Here is a 22,024-nt window from a genome sequence, read left to right as displayed (position 1 = left end):
AGTTAAGCTGAGGCAGAGTGAATAGAATCACAGCCTTTTATAATACACAGTTATATAAAAACTGAACCCCTGAGGCAAATGGTTCATGGAATATTCAGACTGCTGCTGGCAGTCACAACAACCTGTCCCTTGTCATTAACACTATTGGATAAAAAGCACCCTCTTAAATGCATACAGAGTGGTAACAGGTGGCCATCAGTACCAACATAATCAAGGCTGGTATCTACCCCTACTGCCCCATCTCCCTGCAAATTCAGATATACACACAGGTTAACATAGAATGTGGGCAAGAACCTACCATAGTCTGTGTCTTCTGCTGGCCACTGCTGCGTTGGCCAGAAATATGGAGTCTGAAGAGTTAACAGAGAAAATTAGGCACAATGCTGACCACTTATACATATACAGAAATATATATATATATATATATATATATATATATATATATATATATATATATATATATATATATACACACACAGATATAGATAGATAGATAGATAGATAGATAGATAGATAGATAGATAGATAGATAGATAGATAGATAGATAGATAGATTCAACACCATGGCAGCTCCAACTGATCTCATGTATATTTAAGAGGGGTTTCTTTACTGTAAGGGCAGTCAGGATATGGTATTTCCTAATAAGAGAGGGGGGTGAACGAAGCAGGGAGTTTGGAAGGCATTAGTTACATACCTGAAATCTATACAGGCTGCTGTCAGCTTTCAGCACCAGGTTGGTGGGCTCTTGCAAGGGATAGATGTATCCACAGCTCACCATGAGGTTTCCGAGGTGTTGGGCCTCTGAAGAGCAGAGAGGGTGGTTAAAGGGAAAACTACTCTATAAAAGCCTTAATAAATATGTATGTTACATGGGGAAGAAATGCAATTTCCTATGGGACAGTAACAAGAATAAGGTTTCCGGGCTTGTTTGTATTGATACTGACCTTCGTCTGCAATCTGCAGACTCTGTATTAACCATTCCAGGATATCTTGACCTGCAAAGCATGTACATATTAGTACCCTGACCACTGTACAATGCAAGTACCATGTTCTTAAAGGGATACTCAAATGAACCTGAATGGAAGAAGCACTGGAATTGTGTCTTGCTTTAAGGCAGGGATTGTACATAAACACACAGTAGGATTAATTATTACCATTATTACCAATTATTACCATTTGTCTAAAAGGTTTATTTACATTTGCAGCACTGCTGTATGGAGATGCCCACAACTGGGTTAAGGAGGCAAAAGTGGGAGCTTAGCTGATATAGAGCAATCTAAACTCCAGGCTCATCCCCAACGTACAGTGCTATTAACCCACAAATTACATTATGTATTATTATTATTAGGGGATCAGTGAGTAATCAGGGGACCTATTAGCATCCACCCAGTGCTAAATGTAGGCAGAACCCCACAGATCTATATGCTATTATGTAGTCAGTTAATGAACAGCCAATTGGAGCTGTAAGAATATGGTTGGACTATGCTACAGAGTGAATTAATTGATGTTCCTATTTGGATCCCCATGGAAGCCTATAAACTGGTGTATGAGAGGCAGACACATAAGGCCCGGTGCTAGCACACAGACTGAGTGATGGGTTCAGGGCAGGCCTGGACTGAGAATTAAAATAGGCCCTGGCATTTCAGGTACATAGAGGACCACGCAGCCCACACAGGACCCAAACAGCCAACACCAGCCCACTAAGTGCAATAGTGCAGCCTCCATCCAATCCACCTCCTCCCTCCGGAGACCATTGATTTGTGCAATTAAAGCAGGAGATGGATAGAGACGGACGGTTGCAGGTGCTTAACCTCTGTGCAAAGGGTAACGGAATGGCTCCGTTAATAAGGACACGGTCGCATCTGCATCTCAACAGGGGAAAATACATCACATCAATACGCATATCTACAGTTGTACAGACACATCTGCCCAGACGCAAGGGGGGTGAATACAAAAATAAATGAAAGATTTCTTTTTAAAGTGGAACCCCACCCAAAAACTGCTATTTGCCTTATGACCAAAACAATCATTCGAAACCAAATCCAATAACCATTCGTTCGTCATCTTCATTCTCGCTGGTATTTAGTTCTTACTAGAATTCAAGCTGAAAGCAGTGTGTGCCAGTCTCTTTAATTCTATGGTTCTGATTCTTGAAACAATGTAAAAATTCAGATCTCCTCCAGGTCTGTCAATTAGATGGCTTCTGCTAGATTATATCAGGTGTGAAAAACAGCAACGACAATTACACATAAATATATAAGCGAGACTGAGGAATGATATTGGGAAGGTGCTTAGAGTTCCTTTGTTTCAAGAGTCAGAACCAGCAGTGTAAAGAACAGAATGAGAGTCAGTGACAGACAAAAGCAATGAGAGTAACACATAACTATAAAGCTAGTGAGAATGAACAATACATGGATATTGGGAAGTGTTTAGAATTATAATTGTGTTCATGGCAAATAATTTACTAGTAGGTGTAGTAGAGTATAGAAAGCCAACAGACCCAACAGTCATGACATGCATGCTGCTGATTCTGTGTAATTGAATCATTAATTGAGGCTTGTTCCAAATAATAGCAGTGTGAAGTTAAATTAGTGAGGTCATTCATTCTGTGAAAAAGCAGATGTCAATTACGGCCCTTATTTAAGGAAGGAAGGCAGCAGATGTTGTGCATGTTGGTTGAGATTATTGGAAAATCTGAATTCAAGTCACAGAACAGTGTGAAGACAGTGAAACATGGTGGCACAAGCATCATGATATGGGGATGTTTCTCATACTATGGTGTTGGGTCTATTTATCACATACCAGGGATCATGGATCTGTTTCAATACATTAAAATACTTGAAGCGGTGATGTTGCCTTATGCCGAAGAGAAAATAGACTTCGATGCATTTGGCAAATTTTTCGCCATTTCACAAATTATCGGTAAAGTGAAATGGGTCAGATTCGCTCATCAGTAGTCTCTAATAGTCTATATGATGGGGTACTTTATACTAATGTAATAATGACATTTTTTTTTTACATTTTCTAAGTTATAAAATATATTATGTGGTCCGTGAGGAGTATGAAATCTTTGGGAAAGGAAATGTGAGACACTGGATTGTAACATCAAAATGATTCTGAGAGAGATCCATCTCAGACACCTGAATTTTAATGGTCAAATGTTCTTCCTTGCTGATATAATGTGATGTTACTGCTGTTACTATTATTATTTGTGTGATAACTTTAATACGTACCTGTAACAGCATGTGGGATCGTTGTTATCATGAGTCGCTGTGTGTGGGTCTTGATACCGGTATCAGCATCCTGCATCTCTAACAGCAGAGCCTCAATCTGTGACACAATGAGGAAATTAAGATTGACTGGAGAAAATACTAGCTTGCACTTTAGTGCTATGATGTTGCACCAAGGAGGCTAAAGCTGGCCATAGACGCAAAGATCCGATCGTACGAATCAATGTACGATCGGACTTTCCCATCTCCCGACCTGTCACTAACCATTCAGATCAAAGTCTTACCATTCCGACCAAATAAAGTAGTTAAAGAACAGATCAGCCGATGTTCTGCCCCTGACAGCAATCATACGATTGATCAGCAATACACGCAGAGATATTATCGGCAGCCGACAGAAATTTTCTAACCTGTCCGATCGACCAAACGACCGATCTCCGCCGGACGAAAAATTTCGGGACTCTCCACACACGGTCTGAAAATTGTACGAATCCACGATTCGTACGATCGGATCGTTGCATCTATGGCCAGCTGTAGGGCAAAGACACACGATCACATTCGGGGAGATTTAGTTGCCCGGCAATAAATCTCCTCATATCTGGGGGCGACTAATCTCCCCAAAATGTCTCCCGCCAACTATAATCTAAATCTCCGGCGGGATGGCATTCGGAGTGCTTCGTTTTCTGAAGTTTCCTCGTGAGGCAACTTCGGAAAATGAAGTGCACCGATTGCCATCCCGCTGTCGATTTACATTCTAGCTGGCCGGAGGCAGTTTGGGAAGATTAGTCGCCCTGAAGAAGAGGAGATTTGTCGCTGGGCGACTAATCTCCCTGAATCTGAGTGTGTATTCTGCCCTTAAAGGAGACACACAGAATAACTAATTATCTTGTAGGCAATAATGAGTGGTGGTGCTGGTTTTACTCTGAGCTAAAAATTAATATTATCCATCAATATTTAAAAATTGCCCTTTTATCGGAGCTCCCTATAGATCTACTAAAGGCACTGTGCCTGTTTCAAATGAGAGGTGGGAGGGTCCTAAAAGTCCCTGCCCTTGCACTGACACTTTCTTGTTTTTCACAAAATATTTGTCCTTTATATTCTAAACAACTTCCCATTACAAATGAAATAAACATTTTCAAGATGTTTGTGTATATGCAATTGCAAATAAAAACAGTATTTGTTTATCCCTTCCTCCCCCCTCTAGTTTTGACTGTTGAAATATTATAGTGAAAGCTGGTTATCCACAGTGTCTGTAATACAGCAATATAGTATTGCATCTGCTGTAATGTTTCAGGAGTCAGAACCAGCAGTGCGGACAATAAAGACAGACACACACCACCTTCAAAAGCAATTACATTTACCATTAACTTAAAAAAAACATTGACAATGTGTAATGAATGCATAGTTTAAAACGAGAGAGGATCTCTCTTTAATTTATAATTTAGTCTCTAAGTGGTGCTCACACTGCGCCCAGTTATTGCCGAGAGGGAGACCGCCAGGCACTGTTGTGGGGGCTGAATTCTCTGAAAAGGACACAACGTCTGCATTTATATTTTCCTTTTAAAATCTGCTCAAGGCTTACAATGGGCATCAGATAGGATCTGTGCCACCATGATAGAATACTTTATACCTATGATGGATCTCTGACTGTAAGCAGTAAACAAACCCATGAAATCTCTCTGAACCTAAGCTGAGAGGAGCCAGTGTTAAACATCTGAATGCCCATGCTTTCTGATTCTCTCATATCCTCTAATATTGTGCTTGGGTGCTCTGCTTAATTATTTGTGACTCGAGGCTGCAGGGGTTAAGGACGCACAGGAGCCAGCGAGGAGATTCATCAAGTGGAACAAACCAGCCCAGACATGACAAGGATTTACTAAAACACCAGCCAATAAAATATGAGATGAGAGACACAAAAAGGTGAGAAACTAATGAATGGAGTCCAAATACCAAAGACTTTGTCAGTATATAGGAAATGTACAAAAGCTCTATTTCTGTGCTATAGAAGAAAGCTTTTGAGTGCTGTGGATTTTTAGTTAATGAGGATTGTAACTATATTTGGCCTACAGCTATAGGTAAAGGCATTGATTAATTATAATCTCCTAATTATCCAAACATAGAATGTACTGGCAACTATCAATAAATTGACCTTCATGTCACGTGTGCATAGTTCTTCTCTTTGTCTGTAATTCCGAAGGCCATGAGCGCTGACACCACTTAACTCCATTGGAGAAGCGAGCCTATGTTCTAAACATGTTACATACTAAGTGAGTTTTGGATTGGGTCCCTGGTAGCACTGAGGGATAATGTGCCAGAAACCTCTTTGTACTCATGCCAATGCCATTTATCAGCACTGTTTGGAGAAATTCTGCACTGCCATTTCAAAGTATGTGGTGCTGTATCTGGGTCTGTTCTGTGTCCTACTACACCCTGCCACTATTATTGGAAAGAGCATTGTGTTTAAAGTCAGAGACATTCACTGGCACCAAAATGGATCTTTTTAAACATAGCACTTCTCTGTAAAAGGACTGACCCATAAAATCATCACTGTCACTAGTACCCTTTGGGACTAGGAGAGACTGACCCATAAACACGTCACTAGCATTAGTACGCTCAGTTTCCCTCGGAAAAGAGAGACAAGCGGACACAACACATTAGCCTCCCACCTAAGCAAATGTCACATCTCGTGTTAATAAAAGGTAGGAGGAGACAAAGATCCAGGGCTCAGCTGGGAACTGGACCCCCTGATGGTGTAGTTGCCGGTCTCTAGTCAGGCCTCTTTCCTGAGGAATAAACAAGTCAGAGTCACGATGTTGCAGTGTCAGTGCCAATCAGTGTGAAAAGCGGCAACCAGAACACAGACTGTGTCATTTGCCCCACGGCACAGTCATATGAATGACAGGGACAGCGCAAAGAGAACTGTGTTATTCTAACAATCTGTTCTTGGGGGTGAATATAGGGGCAAATGCCTGGGTTACCAGTTAAAGGCAGAAAAAGTGGAGGGGGTAGCGGATATAGTAGGGCAAGATAGAGATGGCCAGGCATGATAGAGATGTCAGTTCAACATGGAGGTGGGGTCATAAATGGGCAACCAGAGTATGGCACACACAGTGAGCATAGGGAAGGCAGTATAGAGCAGGAGACAGGGAAACCTATTTGGACCCTTCTAAAATGAACATACTGTGCTACATACAATGACACCTCCAGCAGTTTGTATGAGGTGTGAACAGTACAGTGAACAATGTGCACAGTTTCAGTCTGGGTCTGAGGTGTGAACAGTAGAGGCTTTAGGGGTGTGATCAATAGAGGAGTTACATGTGGTAGTGACGGGCGAATTTATTGGCAGGTGTGAATTTGCGGCGAACTTGTGCGTTTCGCCACTGGCGAATAAATTTGCAGCGAAAATTTGCTGCTGAAAATTCAACGTTTTTTCGACGCCGGTGACAAAATTGCCGTTTCACACATTTATCGCCAGACAGACAGATAAAAGAAATATGTGCACGTGACGTGAAGGTCAATTTATTGATAGTTGCCAGTACATTCTGTATTTGGATAATTAAGATAATTAGGTGATGGTTCCGACGAGGATTAACAGACACCCATTGACTTTAATGGGTGCTGGCATCAAGTTTGACGCCGGCGAATTGACGCAGGTGTCAAAATCCGAGTTTTGACAATTTTTCACCAGTTTCACTGTAAATTCGTGGCGAAGAGAAATGTGACAAATTCACCCATCACTATTTATCATATGCAAGCGTTTGCCAGTTCAGCAAATAATCAGGAAAAAGATCATCCAACTATTTATTGCCCCAATCACAATTATTCCCTGCCAGAAATTACTCCCCAAACACACAGAAAAGGTAAAAACTGCCAGCTGACCATCAGCTTTAGAATATTCTCACTGCTGGTACTGGTCCAATAGACAGGCTGTGAGCAGCTGCACCTGTCACAGGGAATACAGCTAATTCCCCTCAGCAGGATTAGAGAGGGGACACACAATGACCAGGATGGACAGTGGGATCAGTGGGTGACATGGTTTTAACATTCACCAGAAACAGGGAGAGGGACTGTCAGAAGCACCTGAGAGCAAGAGATCAGACTCCTGTAGGGGTGACAGGCTCAGAAATGACATGGTAGAGGGGACTGAACCTTACTGAAAAGGCAGTGGGTTCTACAAAAAAATTCTAGACCTTTACAGTCCTAGCACTTACTCTGCCACTACTGAAAGATATTGCCTCACCCCTTGGGGTGGGAGGAGATTGCACACTGCACCTATACCTGCTTAGACAGAGCAGAAAAGAGGGAACAGAAATGACACGAGAACCCTCTAAGAGTACATTGCAAAAATAACCTATCCCCAAATATGCCAACATGTCCCATACCCAGTGCATAAAATATAACCTAGATCCTATGTGCTCCCTGCTGGCAATACACACAGGCAATAAGAGCAAAGGAATCAAGCAGCCATGGCAGCACTTCCCCCTGTACAACAAGCTTATTATGACAAGCACAAAGCTGCTTATGGGATATTAACCTTCAGGTGCATGGGAATCTGTCCCACATGGTCCCCTAAAGGTCATTCACCTCATCAGACTCTATGGATTCTTATAGCAAATCCAGAGTTTTTATTTATCCATTTTTTTCTGATCGCTATGTCTGTGTAAGGCTCTGCTGATATGGCTTCCACCCCTTTAACTACAAACACAGAATTAAATGAACATGTTAATGGTTTATTAGCTATTCACTTTGATAAATATATAGTGCATGGCTGCCTAGAAACCAGAGTAGTCTGAATTAAATACAACTATTCATTAGCTACTCAGGGTGTGAAATTATACTTACTCTACTTACACATTATTGACTGTATGCAATGAGAAAATAAATAACAGACAGATCAGCATGAATCCCACCACTAGGGGTTTTGCTCTACACACTGGGGCTCATTTACGAACACTGGGCAAATTTGCCCCATGGGCAGTATCCCATAGCAACCAATCAGTGATTAGCTTTTTTCAGCCAGCTGCAGGTAGAACACTGAAAGCAATCAAACCATGGGTTACTGCCCAGTGCAAATTTGCACCAGTGTTTATAAATAACCTCCACTTTATTTATCCAGACTGCAGCTCTAAAGGGCTAGTCCACACGGGGAGATAGCGACGCGTTTGCGGCGACAAAGCGCCGCGACAGTCGCCGCGACCGGCGCAGGCGACAGTTTTGTATGGGCGCCTATGTAAAAACGCCTGTGCTAACCACACGAGGCGATGCGCTTTTCAACAGTCGCCTGAAAAAGCCTGGCGAGGCATTTTCAGGCGACTGTTGAAAAGCGCATCGCCTCGTGTGGTTAGCACAGGCGTTTTTACATAGGCGCCCATACAAAACTGTCGCCTGCGCCGGTCGCGGCGACTGTCGCGGTGCTTTGTCGCCGCGACCGCAAACGCGTCGCTATCTCCCCGTGTGGAATAGCCCAAAGAGTCAAGAGTTAAGGCCCTGACTGACCTCTGTTTATAAATAAGACATATTTGTTTAATTAAATAATTAAACCAGGAGGACAACAGAGCGGAGCGACAGGTCTATGCATTGTCATGTCAGCAACTGCTTCACTTCAGCACATCCTAAAATAAAAATAATAATATAAAATTAAAAAAAAAATAATAGGATCCCAATGCACAAGCCAGGGGTGACATTAATATTAACCATTCTGATACTGCCAGTAAAGGGAAAATTAGCAGATTGTTATAAATAAATACTCATTCTAAATGTAACAAGACAAAATGGGTTGTTTCCATATATCAACAGAAACGAGAATATATCTGATACATTAACTAGCAGCACAGAAGTATCAACAGGTCAGCAATATACATTGTATGGGACATACACAATGTAAGGGGTACACAGGGATACATTTGTATACACCGTGGGAAGCAGAATGAATACACATGTGATACAGATAATTATAGCAATGCCATTAGAAACAGTGCACATACCCAGTGTTATTGTTTTAAACACACACACAGGCAGTGAGTTGCCACAAGTGTATGACACTACACAGCCAGTCCTTGGCAGCCAATATACATCCCAGGGGGGGGGGGGGGGTGACAGGTGGGTACAAAGCTGTCATTCAGTTGCCAAATGCAGAGATAGGGGTGAGAGTTACCTTTTTGAGGAATGCCATCCTTGGCCTGAAATGCTGGCCCTGATCTAGATGCTTGACTGTCATGATGAGCAGGGGGGTTGGAGAGGGCAGAAAGAAGAAGGAGCTGCTCACGCAGAAGATACAGCAGCAGGTCTGATCAGCAAGGCTGGGATAAAGAAGTATGTGCAGACTGCTGCCTGCTCCAGCCAACCAGGAGCCAGAGATTGCAGTATACACACAGCTCACAGACTGTATTGCCACTCTGCACCACTAGAGGGAGCACACCTAGTGCCTTTTACAGTACATTGCTTTACATATACTGGGTTAAAAGCTAACACTATTTTGAGCTTGGGAAATTCCTTGCTCTGTGAACTGATTGCTGTGCCTAATGCAGTTAGATTGCATGCTCCACGGAAACAGAAACCATTATATGCCTGTGCTATGAACAAGAAGCACCTATATAGGGCATGAGATAACTGGAGACTGCCCCCTTCTCTTTCAGTTATTAGCATCTAAAAATCAATAACATTTCACTCACAAACCAAAAAATATAATTCAAATAAAACAAATGTGCATTTCCCGATACCCTTCTGGACTGTTGCTTATTTTGGGGAGAGGGTGATCAACTCAGGACCAAGAGAGCTTCATTTACATGAATTCTGCAGTGGGTATGTGGAATGAGGGTACGACACAGGGTAAAATATAATAACACATTATAATACACAAAAGCCATGAATATCCTGTAAATTATATCCTTATAAACGGTGAGTAGTGATGTCATCAGTTATAAACGGTGAGTAGTGATGTCATTTCTGTCACATGACTCACTAAAATTTGTGTATTATAATAAATAAAGTACCCCCAGTTGTAAAATATGAGGATATTAGAAGTTACCTCTGAGTTCCATGACCTGTATAAAAACACTCGGCCTTCGGCCTCGTGTTTTTATATGGTCATGAAACTCCTCGGTAACTAATAATATCCTTATATTTTACAAGAGGGGGTACTTTATTCACTATATATTATGCCTGTATATTATGGGATTTACAGTGCTATATTAAAGTTAATGGACACTTTAGGGGTTAATCTCCAGCACAGACCCCTTTTCCACCCTGCAGTTACATTTTAATTGTCTCTTTGTTTGAGCACAGAGTTTATAGTGATTCCCAGAAACATATGGCTCCAAAATCCAAGCTGACAGGGGAACTCCCTGCCAAAGGAGGCAGACAGAGAGATCTAGGCTGTGGGCCAGCCCTTTTATCTGTCAGCCTGCTATGTTCCTCCCTGACAGCCTTGAAGCAGATTAACAGCCTCTTTCAGCCATATTCAGAGCAGTGCCTGATTGTCCAAAAAACTTACAGTCATGAGTACAGCAAGATATTATGAAATGCAATTAGTCTAATAATGAAGCATGTATTTCTGGTAAAAAAAACTTTGGTGGCATGTTTGGAGATTTCAGCAGTAAGTTATGGCCACATGTTGGTGTGAGACAAACACGAGTTACTCCATGATGTACTGAGGCTATTATTCCATTGCTATTATAGGCACTATCTCACCCTACTATATCTGCTATCCCACGACCACAGTCCCTTTCCATATAGGCACCATCTCTCCCTACTATACCTGCTATCCCACAGTCACAGTCCCTTCCCAGAGACTATTATCCCACTGTTACTATAGGCACCATCTCTCCCTACTATACCTGCTATCCCACAGTCACACTCCCTTCCCAGAGACTATTATCCACTGTTACTATAGGCACCATCTCTCCCTACTATACCTGCTATCCCACAGTCACACTCCCTTCCCAGAGGTTATTATCGCCACTGCTACTATAGGCACCATCTCTCCCTACTATACCTGCTATCCCACAGACACAGTCCCTTCCCAGAGACTATTATCCCCACTGCTACTATAGGCACCATCTCTCCCTACTATAACTGCTAGTCCACAGACACAGTCCCTTCCGGTTATTTCCCCACTACTACTATAGAGCTATCTCTCCCTACTATACATGCTATCCAAAAGCTACAGTCCCTTTCCAAGAGGCTATAATCACAACTATACCTGCTGTCCCACAGACACAGTCCCTTCACAGAGGCTATTACCACACTGCCACTATAGGCACTATCTCTTCCTACTATAGGTCTCTTGTAAGGCCTCACCTTGAGTATGCAGTGCAGTTTTGGGCTCCATTCCTTAAAGGGGCTGTGCACCTTAGAGCTAACGTTTAGTATGGCGTAGAGAGAAATATTTGAGACAATTTGCAATTGGTTTTCATATTTTATATTTTCATGTTACCTTAACAACTATGCACAGATTTAATAATGAATAGGAAAGGGTCTTTCTTAATCAGGGATGTAGCGAACTGCCGATTTGGTGTTCGAGAACGCCGTTCGAGAACACCAGCAAAAATTTGAACGTTCGCGGACAGTTCGTGAACTTCGAACACCCGCTAAAATCGTTCGATTCGAACGATCGAAGGATTTTAATCATTCGATCGAAGGATTTTCATTCGAATCGAACGATCGAAGCCATTCGATCGAATGCTTTTCATTCGATCGAATGCTTACAATCGTTCGAACGAATGGAAATCGTTCGATTTTTAGCGGTCGAAGGAATTCGAATGGTCGAACGATCGAACGCGAACTCAAAATGCGAACGTTCCCAAACGTTCGCGAACATTCGGCGGACGCGAACGGTCGAAGTTCGCGCGAACTAGTTCGCAGCAGAACAGTTCGCTACATCCCTATTCTTAATAGAAAGATTCGGCCGAATACCGAACCGAACCCTAATTTGCATATACAAATTAGGGGTGGGAAGGGGAAAACGTTTCTTACTTCCTTGTTTTGTGACAAAAGTCACATGATTTCCCTCCCCTCCCCTAATTTGCATATGCAAATTAGGATTGGATTCGGTTCAACCGGGCAGAAGGAGTTGGCCGAATCTGAATCCTGCTGAAAAAGGCTTTACCTTCTACTGCCTGACGATATAAAAGTGATTTAATAGCCTGAGTAATGTAGCATGAATAAGTCCCAGAATTTCCTATAACATCCCCAGCGGGTCTTGGATTTTGGACCATCTCCAGTGTTTTAGAAGAGCCAGAGAATGAAGCATCTGAAACCCTGCAGGGTGGACCACTAGTCTCCTCAAACCCCCCCCCACTTCCTCTTCTAGGGGGAATTTTACTGTGAGTTCATCTGTGTGAGCTGAAGGGGATATAAATACCCTCTCAGAATCATTACTAAGACTTCCCCTCTGTGTGGTTTGATGACAGTTTCTTGTCTGCTACGACTGTAACAAAAAATCTTCTTCCTGTCACAGTCTGACAACAGAAATTCAGGGTGCCTTCACTGACAACACAGAAAGAAAATACACAACACCAAATAAGAACTCACTAGCTGATGCCTAATCATTAAATCCTTGGCCGTCATTGTCTCTTAATTGCAAGTCTTCTCATTACCAGGATACTGTCACCAGAAAAGAAATGGTGTCTGTAGTTTTCAGAACAAATCTCTAATATCTATAACAAATCTGATATTTTCATGTTTGCACGGGGGGCTGTGTTTGCTGGTGCTCACATGACTTCCTTTCTGGTTAAGAAATCCCAGCATTCCTGCTCCTTAGGCAAAAAAAACCACAGGTATTACAAGTATGGGATCCGTTATCCGGAAACCTGTTATCTAGAAAGCTCCGAATTACAGAAAGGCTGTCTCCCATAGACTCTATTATAATCAAATCATCCAGATTTTTAAAATTGATTTCCTTTTTCTCTGTAATAATAAAACAGTACATTGTACTTGATCCAAACTGAATTATCATTACTCCTTATGAATCCATTATGAATCCTTATTGGAAGCAAAAGCAGCCAATTGGGTTTATTTCATGTCTACATGATTTTTTAGTAGACAAGGAATGAAGATCGAAATTACAGAAAGATCCGTTATCTGGAAAACCTCAGGTCCTGAGCATTCTGGATAACACGTCCCATACCTGTGCAGATTTAGGAACCTAAATGTACAAAATAAGAATCTACATTTAATTTGAAACTAAAAACTAGTAGCCATTCTAAAAAAAATCACGAGAAAACAGTTTTTCAAAGAATAATAACCCTAAAGCACAGAGTCATGTATATCTCAAATACATACTGATTTTTTTCTGAAACCCCCTCCAAGTAGCAGCTCTGCACTGCTTTTCCAGCTATCTGTATAACACAACATTTTGTCACAATGGCAGAGATCCTATCTGATACCCATTGTAAGCAGCAGTCCTGCCGTGCTTTATGGCTGAGATTCTAGCTATCTTTATAACCAGGGGCATAACTACAGAGGAAGCAGACCCTGTGGCTGCAGGGGCCCAAGAGGTATAGGGGCCCCATGAATTAATTGAATTAAACATTTGTAAAACAGTTCAACCTCTTGACATTTTGGGTGCCTGAAAAATAATTTGCTGTGGGGCCCAGTAATATCTAGTTACACCACTGTTTATAGCAGAGCATCTGTCACAGTAGCACAGATCCTATCTGATCCCCATTGTAAACAGCAGTCCTGCCCTGCTTTATGGCTGAGATTCTAGCTATCTTTATAACAGAACATTCTGTCACAATAGCACAGATCCTGTCTGATCCCCATTGTAAGCAGCAGTCCAGTGGACCTGGCAACCCTACCACTGTTGGATGGAGCACGTTACATATTTTCACTCAAGTGGCATCTAATTACATATTTATTAATTGGACTTGTCCTTCTAGGATCAACCAAATAATCTGACATAGAAGGCTCGAACAAAAACCGGGTAAAAAAATAGATACAGGTAAATGTATTACATGTCATACAGACTTGGAGGATGTAGAAAGGCCTGATGGGAATAGCCATTTTTGGGGCCATGGGCATCCACACAAAGCTAAGAACAGCATTTCTATAAATATATAGAGTATTTTATACCATTTTTTGTGGCCCCCATTATGTAATGCATAATAAATTTTCCTGATTTTACATAATTTTTTCTGGTCCCCTGAATAATGTAAAATGGGGGTTCTACTGTACATAAAGTAGAGTGACAATAGTGGCAGAAAGGTTTAAAGATAAGAGTCATCTAAAAAGCAACAGTGAGGTGGATACAGGACAGGAGCAAGAGAGGGGGTATTATTAAATCTTTACCTCAAATACAAGGGTTTCCAAAGGTATTGTTACAGGGCCTCCTTGGTCTCCAGCACTTAACCTGTGCTATAAGATTACCGATATAAGAATACATATAAGTTTCTAACAGGCAGCCTGATAGTTCCAGCAGTATCAAGGACAGCAAATAAGAACTGGCCTTTCAATTTGCACCATACCGAGGAACACCCATCCACCCCTTTGAGAATTAAATGGAGTAGCAGATATTCAGTTTCCTTTGCTCTAATGCAACAAAACAACCAAAATTATATTATACAAAATGCTTCTATAATATAATTTTCGCTTTAAAGACTGTTCAGCTTCCTGTAACTGTTGAGACTAGATTGTCACTAGATTGCAAGCTCTTGTGTACTGGGGCCCAAACACTATCTGTTGCTTTTCCTTTCTGTAGTAAAGTCTGCATGGTATGACATGTCTGTGCACAAATGAAATAATGCTCACCCCTCATGCTGTGATGTCTGGCATGTATATAACTAGGGATGCACCGAATCCACTATTTTAGATTCCTTCGTGAAAGATTCCGCCGAAATTAGTTTTCTAATTTGCATATGCAAATTAGGGGTGGGAACCGGGAAAACATTTTTACTTTCTTGTTTTGTAACAAAAAGTTACGTGATTTCCCTCCCCGCCCCTAATTTGCATATTAGGATTCGGTTCGCCCGGCCAGAAGGATTCTCCCGAATTCTGCTGAAAAAGGCCGAATCCTGAACCAAAACCTGGATTCGGTGCATCCCTATATCTAACCTATATCTGATATCTAAGTTAACTTTTAGTATGTTATAGAATAGCCAATTCAAAGAAAGTTTTTTTTATTTATTTGCCATCTTCTTATGACTCTTTCCAGCTTTCAAATGGGGGTCACTTACCCCATCTAATAAACAAATGCTCTGTAAGGCTACAAATGTATTGTTATTGCTACTTATTACTCATCTTTCTATTCAGACTTACTCACATTCATATTCCAGTCTCTTATTTAAATCAGTGGATGGTTGCTAGGGTAATTTGGACCCTAGCAACCAGATTGATGAAACTGCAAACCGGAGAGCTGCTGAATAAAAAGCTAAATACCGAGAAAAAAAAACACAAATGAAAACCAAATGCAAATTGTCTCAGAATATCACTCTCTACGTCATATTAAAAGATAATATAAAGGTTAATATAATACACAACCCTTACATATCACTCTGGGCCCAATGTGGAAACGAGAGACAGATAAACTTACATTTACGAGCTAAATAGACAGACAGGAACCACCAACCACCCACAGTCTCCAGATCTCAATCTCTTAGATGAAGAAGTCTGGTGTGAAGAGAAAATTATATAAAAAAAATAAATGATAACATTTTTAAAGATTGCAAGGGGTCTGTAAAGTGTGGCTCTCTTACTGTAGCTGAACTTCAGCTTCCCGCATGCCCTGCCAACCAACAACCTTGTGTTGCATATAAGAGTGCATCCCGGCAGATTTATGGCACCCAATTATGAGGGAGGTAAAAACCACAAATATCTGCAGATCTGCTTCGATTTCCCATTTATAATATTTTCCCTAAATCAGGTGTCTCCAGGCAGCAGCACCTTAAATGTGAACAAGAGTTTCAGATAAAGGGTAACTGATCTAATCATGTATTTTGTGGGAATGATGTTCTTATCCTGTGTACATACAAAATGCTAGCCATAAAGCAAGATAGGATTTCTGTTGTGCCAGAGAGGATAGTCACTATTAAATCTGTGCTACAGCTGGCGACAAATTTTCCCAAAATGCCATCCCCTTCACTAAATTTTGAATTGCCACAAGTAAATGACTACTCGCTGTGAGTCGGCTTAATTGTGGGGAAAATGCATTCATTTGCATTAGAAAGTTAGCAAAGGGCATGGCATTTTCAGGAGATTTGTGACAGTGGGCTACAAATCTTGCCATTGCCCTTAGACACCATTTGCATACAGTTTCTGCTAATCAGACAACCATGTAAAGTAAAGGCCTATTAACAACCATTAAGGGTACTGGTAGGTGACAATCTCCCTGAAATGCTTTCCCACCAGCAATAAAGTAAATTGCCAATTGGAAAACGGGGGTGACAAATCTCGCTATGTGTCATAAACCTAAAGGTGTCCTATAATGCTGAAGGAATATGAAACACAACGGGGTTGGAACATATAATGTGGAAGGCACATTCCAGCCACGGCACACCCACCAAACTCTATTTAACGTTTCTGGAAAACTAATTTGAGCATATCTTACTGTAGAGTGAAACTGTATTGTATGGCACACTGGGGTTAGTTAAGGCATTATATCCCAAATGAAACCCAAAAATGTCAGTAAAAAATGCCAGGCCACGCCTGACAATCAGAATATCCCACACAGGCATTTTCATGTTATTCCCTCTGCTAGAGGGCAATTTCTGACATTTAGGGTGGTGGCACATGGGGAGATTAGTCACCAATCGATAAATTGTCGCTACTGCGAGCGGCTAATCTCACCATGCGAGTTGCTTCGTTTTGCAAAATCGCCCAAAGTTTCCTTGTGAGGCAACTTCAGAAAATGCCATCCCATCAGCGATTCCCATTCTTGCTGGTGGGAAGTAGGGATGTCGCGGACTGTTCGCCCGCGAACTAATTCGCGCGAACATCGACTGTTCGCGTCCGCCGAATGTTTGCGAACGTCGCGCGACGTTCGCCAATTTGGGTTCGTCTTAGATGGCGCTTATTTTTGCCCTCTCACCCCAGAGCAGCAGATACATGGCAGCCAATCAGGAAGCTCTCCCTCCTGGACCACCCCCACACCCCCTGGACCACTCCCCTTCCATATATAAACTGAAGCCCTGCAGCGTTTTTTCATTCTGCCTGTGTGTGCTTGGAAGAGCTAGTGTAGGGAGAGAGCTGTTTAGTGATTTGAGGGACAGTTGATAGTAACTTTGCTGGCTAGTAATCTACTAGTACTGCTCTGTATTGTAGGGACAGAACTCTGCAGGGATTTGAGGGACATTTTAGGTTAGTTAGCTTTGCTGACTAGTAATCTACCTTCTACTGCAGTGCTCTGTATGTAGCTGCTGTGGGCACTGCTTCTGATCTCTCATCTGCTGACTGCTGCCTGTAACCCAATAGTCCTTGTAAGGACTGCTTTTATTTTCTTTTTTGTTTTTTTTACTTTGCTACTGTAAGAGCCCAGTGCTATCAGTCTAGCTGTGTTGGGGAGTGGGACTGGTGTGCTGCTCCTCCTAGTAGTTCACCACTATCAGCACCAACCAGAGTCAAAATTGTTACAAAGTATCTTATTTGCACCTGTTAGCTGTTCTGAGCTCTCTGCCAAAAGCTAATTAAGTTAGAAACTGGTTTTTTTCTGGCTGTTCGGTTCAGAGAAAAGAGGGACTGGTGTGCTGCTCCTCCTAGTAGTTCACCACTACCAGCACCAACCAGAGTCAAAATTGTTACAAAGTATCTTATTTGCACCTGTTAGCTGTTCTGAGCTCTCTGCCAAAAGCTAATGAAGTTAGAAACTGTTTTTTTTCTGGCTGTTCAGTTCAGAGAAAAGAGGGACTTTCCAGTACAAAAGAGGGACAGGGGGTTGAGTGGTCAAAAGAGGGACAGTTGGGAGGTATGCAAGTGCCACCTAGCTGTGTGAGCTTTTTCACATTCTGTCTAAATAACAATAATAATTCCGTGTCCGTAAACATCACCTGAGTGATGTTTTTACAGCAGCAATAATATATTCCGTATCCACTACTGTATACGTTGCCCTTGCAGGCATTGTTTGCCCAGTCTTTAACCAAGTGCCACCTAGCTGTGTGAGCTTTTTCACATTCCGTGTCCAGAAACATCACCTGAGTGACGTAGTGTGATTTCTGCCCTTTACAGCACAAAACGCAGCGATGTGTCAACAATGGATTTTTCAGATACATTTTTGCCCTTGATCCCCCTCTGGCATGCCACTGTCCAGGTCGTTGCACCCTTTAAACAACTTTAAAATCATTTTTCTGGCCAGAAATGTCTTTTCTAGCTTTTAAAATTCGCCTTCCCATTGAAGTCTATGGGGTTCGCGACGTTCGCGAACCGTTCGAATTTTTGACGCAAGTTCGCTAATATGTTCGCGAACATTTTTTCCGCCGTTCGCTACATCCCTAGTGGGAAGGCATTTTGGGGAGATTAATCCCCCGCAGTAGCAAAGATGTATCGCTTGGTGACTAATCTCCCTGTGTGCCACCACCTTTAGATTCCATTGTTTCTACAAGGAAAGAACTTGATGGACAAGACTCACCCCAGGTGCCACTTGCAATAGGCTGTAATAGTGGTGTGTAAAAATGGCAATCAAATCCACTAAACATCACCTTTATCAAATCCACTGTATTTATTATATTTATAGGGTATATGATTTGACACAACAGTGAACCATGGTATAAAAATCAGCAGCAGTGGAATGCTCCCCTATTAACTTGAATGATTGATGCCAGATCTGAGGGGGTATAATATAATTCCATAAGAGTAGAGAGTTTTGGTGGCACACAGGTGAAAGCGTTTAGAAATAGCAGGACTAGCTCTATTTAATTGATTTCAGGGACTGTAATGATTTCAGAAATACTCGGGGATTGTGATGCTTTAGGAATACTCTATTTAATTTTTCATCACATTTCACACAGTTTGATTAATAGGCTCCACAGATACAGAATAATAGTATGGTTTCAGTACTAAGACTACAATTTCCTGGTTTGAAGTTCTGAAGCCATCGTGACTCCCACATCAAAAACCACCCTCATTCTATATTTATTTAGTTTGTGTGTTCCCCCCAGCAACTAAATGGTTAACCACCCTAACCCCAACTGTGTTCTCGAATCCGTGTTCCCTAACCAGTCGCTGGCAGTTGGACGGGGCTCAGGGCACACTCTGCAGTTACTTACCCTGAATAAGCAGGTTTTGCTTCCTGCTATAATATAATGGGGCATCAAATTTTGTTTATCTTGCCTGGAAAGCAGGCCCGAACTGGCAGTCTGTGGATTCTGGCAAATGTCAGAAGGGCTACTGTAAGATGCCTTAGAGAATCGTTATTTATTGGGCTGTTGGGGGTGCTGTTTGGGCCTCTGAGTATTTATTTATATTGTATCTATGTTGAATTCCAGCTATAAAGCAGGTTTTATGTGCTGTGCATACCTCCCAGCATTTTGGAAATAAAAAGAGGGACAAAAATGTTACCGCGCGCAGTGTGCAATTTTTTGACCACACCCCCCTAATTACCATGTTCATTTTATAAAATTTGGCAGGTTATGAAAAATTTAACATATTTCTGTTTTTTTTCCCCAGTTTTTCCAGTTTTGCTAATGAAGGTGAATTGCCCTTTAAGCTGTGAGTCTAACTTCTCCCAAGAGACCTGTTATCTTATTTTGTTACAATTACTTATCTCAGAATTGTTACAAAAGTATCTTATCTGCAGCTGTGGCTGTTCCGGGCTCTCTTGCCAAAAGCCAATTAAGTTAGAAACATTGTTTATTTTTCTGACTGTTCAGTGCAGAGAAAATCTGGACTTTTCAGTACAAACGAGGGACTGCGGGTTGAGCTGTCAAAAGAGGGACTGTCCCTCTGAAAACGGAACATTTGGGAGGTATGACTGTGTGGTTTCCTTTGCTGTATAGGTAAGGAAACCCTGTGAGGGGTGGGCAAGTGAATAACATAAGGACACCTGCCATACTGTGTGTCAAAATATAGTGCGAACAGGCCATACAATATTTAGGTTGTTATAACTATAACAAGTCCAGTTTTAGGGCAGAGACACACGCGAAGAGTCGGGGAGATTTCTCTTCTTCGGGCAACTAATATCCCCGAAAAGCCTTCCCGGCGGCTAGAATCTAAATCGCAGGAAGGATGGCAATTGGAGCGCTTCGTTTTCCGAAGTTGCCCAAAGATTCCTCGTGAGGCAACTTTGGAAAACAAAGCGCTCTGAGTGCCCTCCCGCCAGCGATTTAGATACTAGCCGACGGGAAGGCAGTTTGGGGAGATTAGTCACCCAAAGAAGAGGCGATTTGTCGCCGGGTGACTAAATCTCCCCGGATCTTCGCGTGTGCCCTTAGAGTGAAGACACACTGAGTTACTAATAGCAGCTACTTATCACTGCTACAAAAACATAAAGTCCAAAGTCGCTGAAGCACACCGATCCGTTTTAGTGAATACAAAAAGGTGATTTTATTGGATCATTGTAGACTTTGAAACATAGCAATGTTTCGTGCCACACAGGGCCCTTTATCAAGCCAAACTTTATGACAGATTGTTCTGACCCTGAGCAGGGGGTCTTATATGCTGTATAGCACCAGACACCTGAAAAGGTTGGCGGAGTAACAGGTGAGCACTCTACTATTGTGTGCAACTGCTACAAAAACAGACAAAACTGATCATTTTGAGAATTGTCTCTACATGTGTGTTAGCAGAGGCAATTCTCAGTATTGTCTATGGCAGGGAATTTTCTGGTGTTTTGAAGCGGTGACAAGTAGCTGCTACTAGTATGTGTGTCTTCACCTTTAGGCTTGTGACACACGGGCAGATTCGGGGAAATTTATTCACCTGGTGATGAATCGCAACAATCTCCCCAAACTGCCTTTGCGCGTCTTCTCGTCCGCTATAATGAACTGTCGACTGTGCTAAAGCAAATGCAGCACTTACCGGTAGTTTTCCGCCTCACGAGGAAACTTCAGGCGACTTCGGAAAATGAAGCACTTTTCATTATAGCGGATGGGAAGACACGCACGGGGGGCATCTCCCCGCGTGTCACAAGCCTTAAAATGAGTGAGGAGGCCATCCTGTGACTATGATTAAGAGACACGACTGTGCCCTTCAGCAGATGCATACGGCATAGCAGGCAACATGTGATCATGATTTCAACATTGTAGATTTAAAAAACCCTGTCACTAATTTTCTGGTCAGAGCGCAAAACAGTGAGTATATTTCAGGATGTAAATAAAGGAACTATAACTATACACCTCAGGAAGATGGTGGTTAAATGTGTGTGATAGAAATGTACATGTGTATTGTACAGGTTTGGGATGGTACAGGCAACTGTAGCCCTCGTTTCTAATTATAAGGGTTTATTATCTTTGCTTTAAGGTACCAAACCCTTTAGCAATGTGGCATGTAAATAGTTAAGACTCTATCTGGAGATATTTTTAGTAAAATGACCCGATTTCCTAAAAATCCACCTGAGGGAGTGAGATACAAATAGTGATACAATCTATTACACTTTTTACTTGGTCTCCCCTCTCTTCAGTAAACTGTGGAGTTTATAGGGGTGAGACTATTTCCCACACATCCTACAGAAATAAACGTACAACATGGCCCTGCCAGAACCGAATGAAAAGCATCTAACACCACAGTACAGAAGCCCCTCTGCTAGATGAAGCGACAACAGAACGAGTTCTCTGTCAACCAATGGAATAGCAGAATGAGCGTCACGTGATGAGGTGTGATCGCCGCCAAGCAGCAAGTAGAAGGGCAAAGGATGTGTCACGTGAGGAGGTGT

The 22,024-nt window shown here is 42.0% G+C and overlaps 1 protein-coding gene across 2 annotated transcripts in view; it reads right to left on the bottom strand.

Moving 5' to 3' along the window:
- The window catches only part of LOC108702166 (regulator of G-protein signaling 9), a 32,073-nt gene extending 22,428 nt beyond the window's left edge, over positions 1–9,645 (bottom strand). Inside the window, exons 1-5 of one of the 2 annotated variants that reach the window (XM_018237675.2) lie at positions 9,383–9,645; positions 3,235–3,331; positions 946–996; positions 696–802; positions 299–350 (exon numbers count right to left, since the gene is read on the bottom strand). In XM_018237675.2, coding sequence (XP_018093164.2) covers positions 299–350; positions 696–802; positions 946–996; positions 3,235–3,331; positions 9,383–9,445 — 370 coding nt within the window. In that variant the 5' untranslated portion in view covers positions 9,446–9,645. The remainder of the gene's footprint in view (positions 1–298; positions 351–695; positions 803–945; positions 997–3,234; positions 3,332–9,382) is intronic. The other variant, XM_041578061.1, reaches the window with a different exon arrangement.
- Positions 9,646–22,024: the final 12,379 nt, after the last annotated feature.

The sequence above is a fragment of the Xenopus laevis genome, chromosome 9_10S (assembly GCF_017654675.1).
Source record: "Xenopus laevis strain J_2021 chromosome 9_10S, Xenopus_laevis_v10.1, whole genome shotgun sequence".
Lineage (NCBI taxonomy): Eukaryota > Metazoa > Chordata > Amphibia > Anura > Pipidae > Xenopus > Xenopus laevis.
The sequence above is the reverse complement of the archived record's forward strand: the minus strand, read 5'-3'. Positions and strand labels throughout refer to the sequence as shown.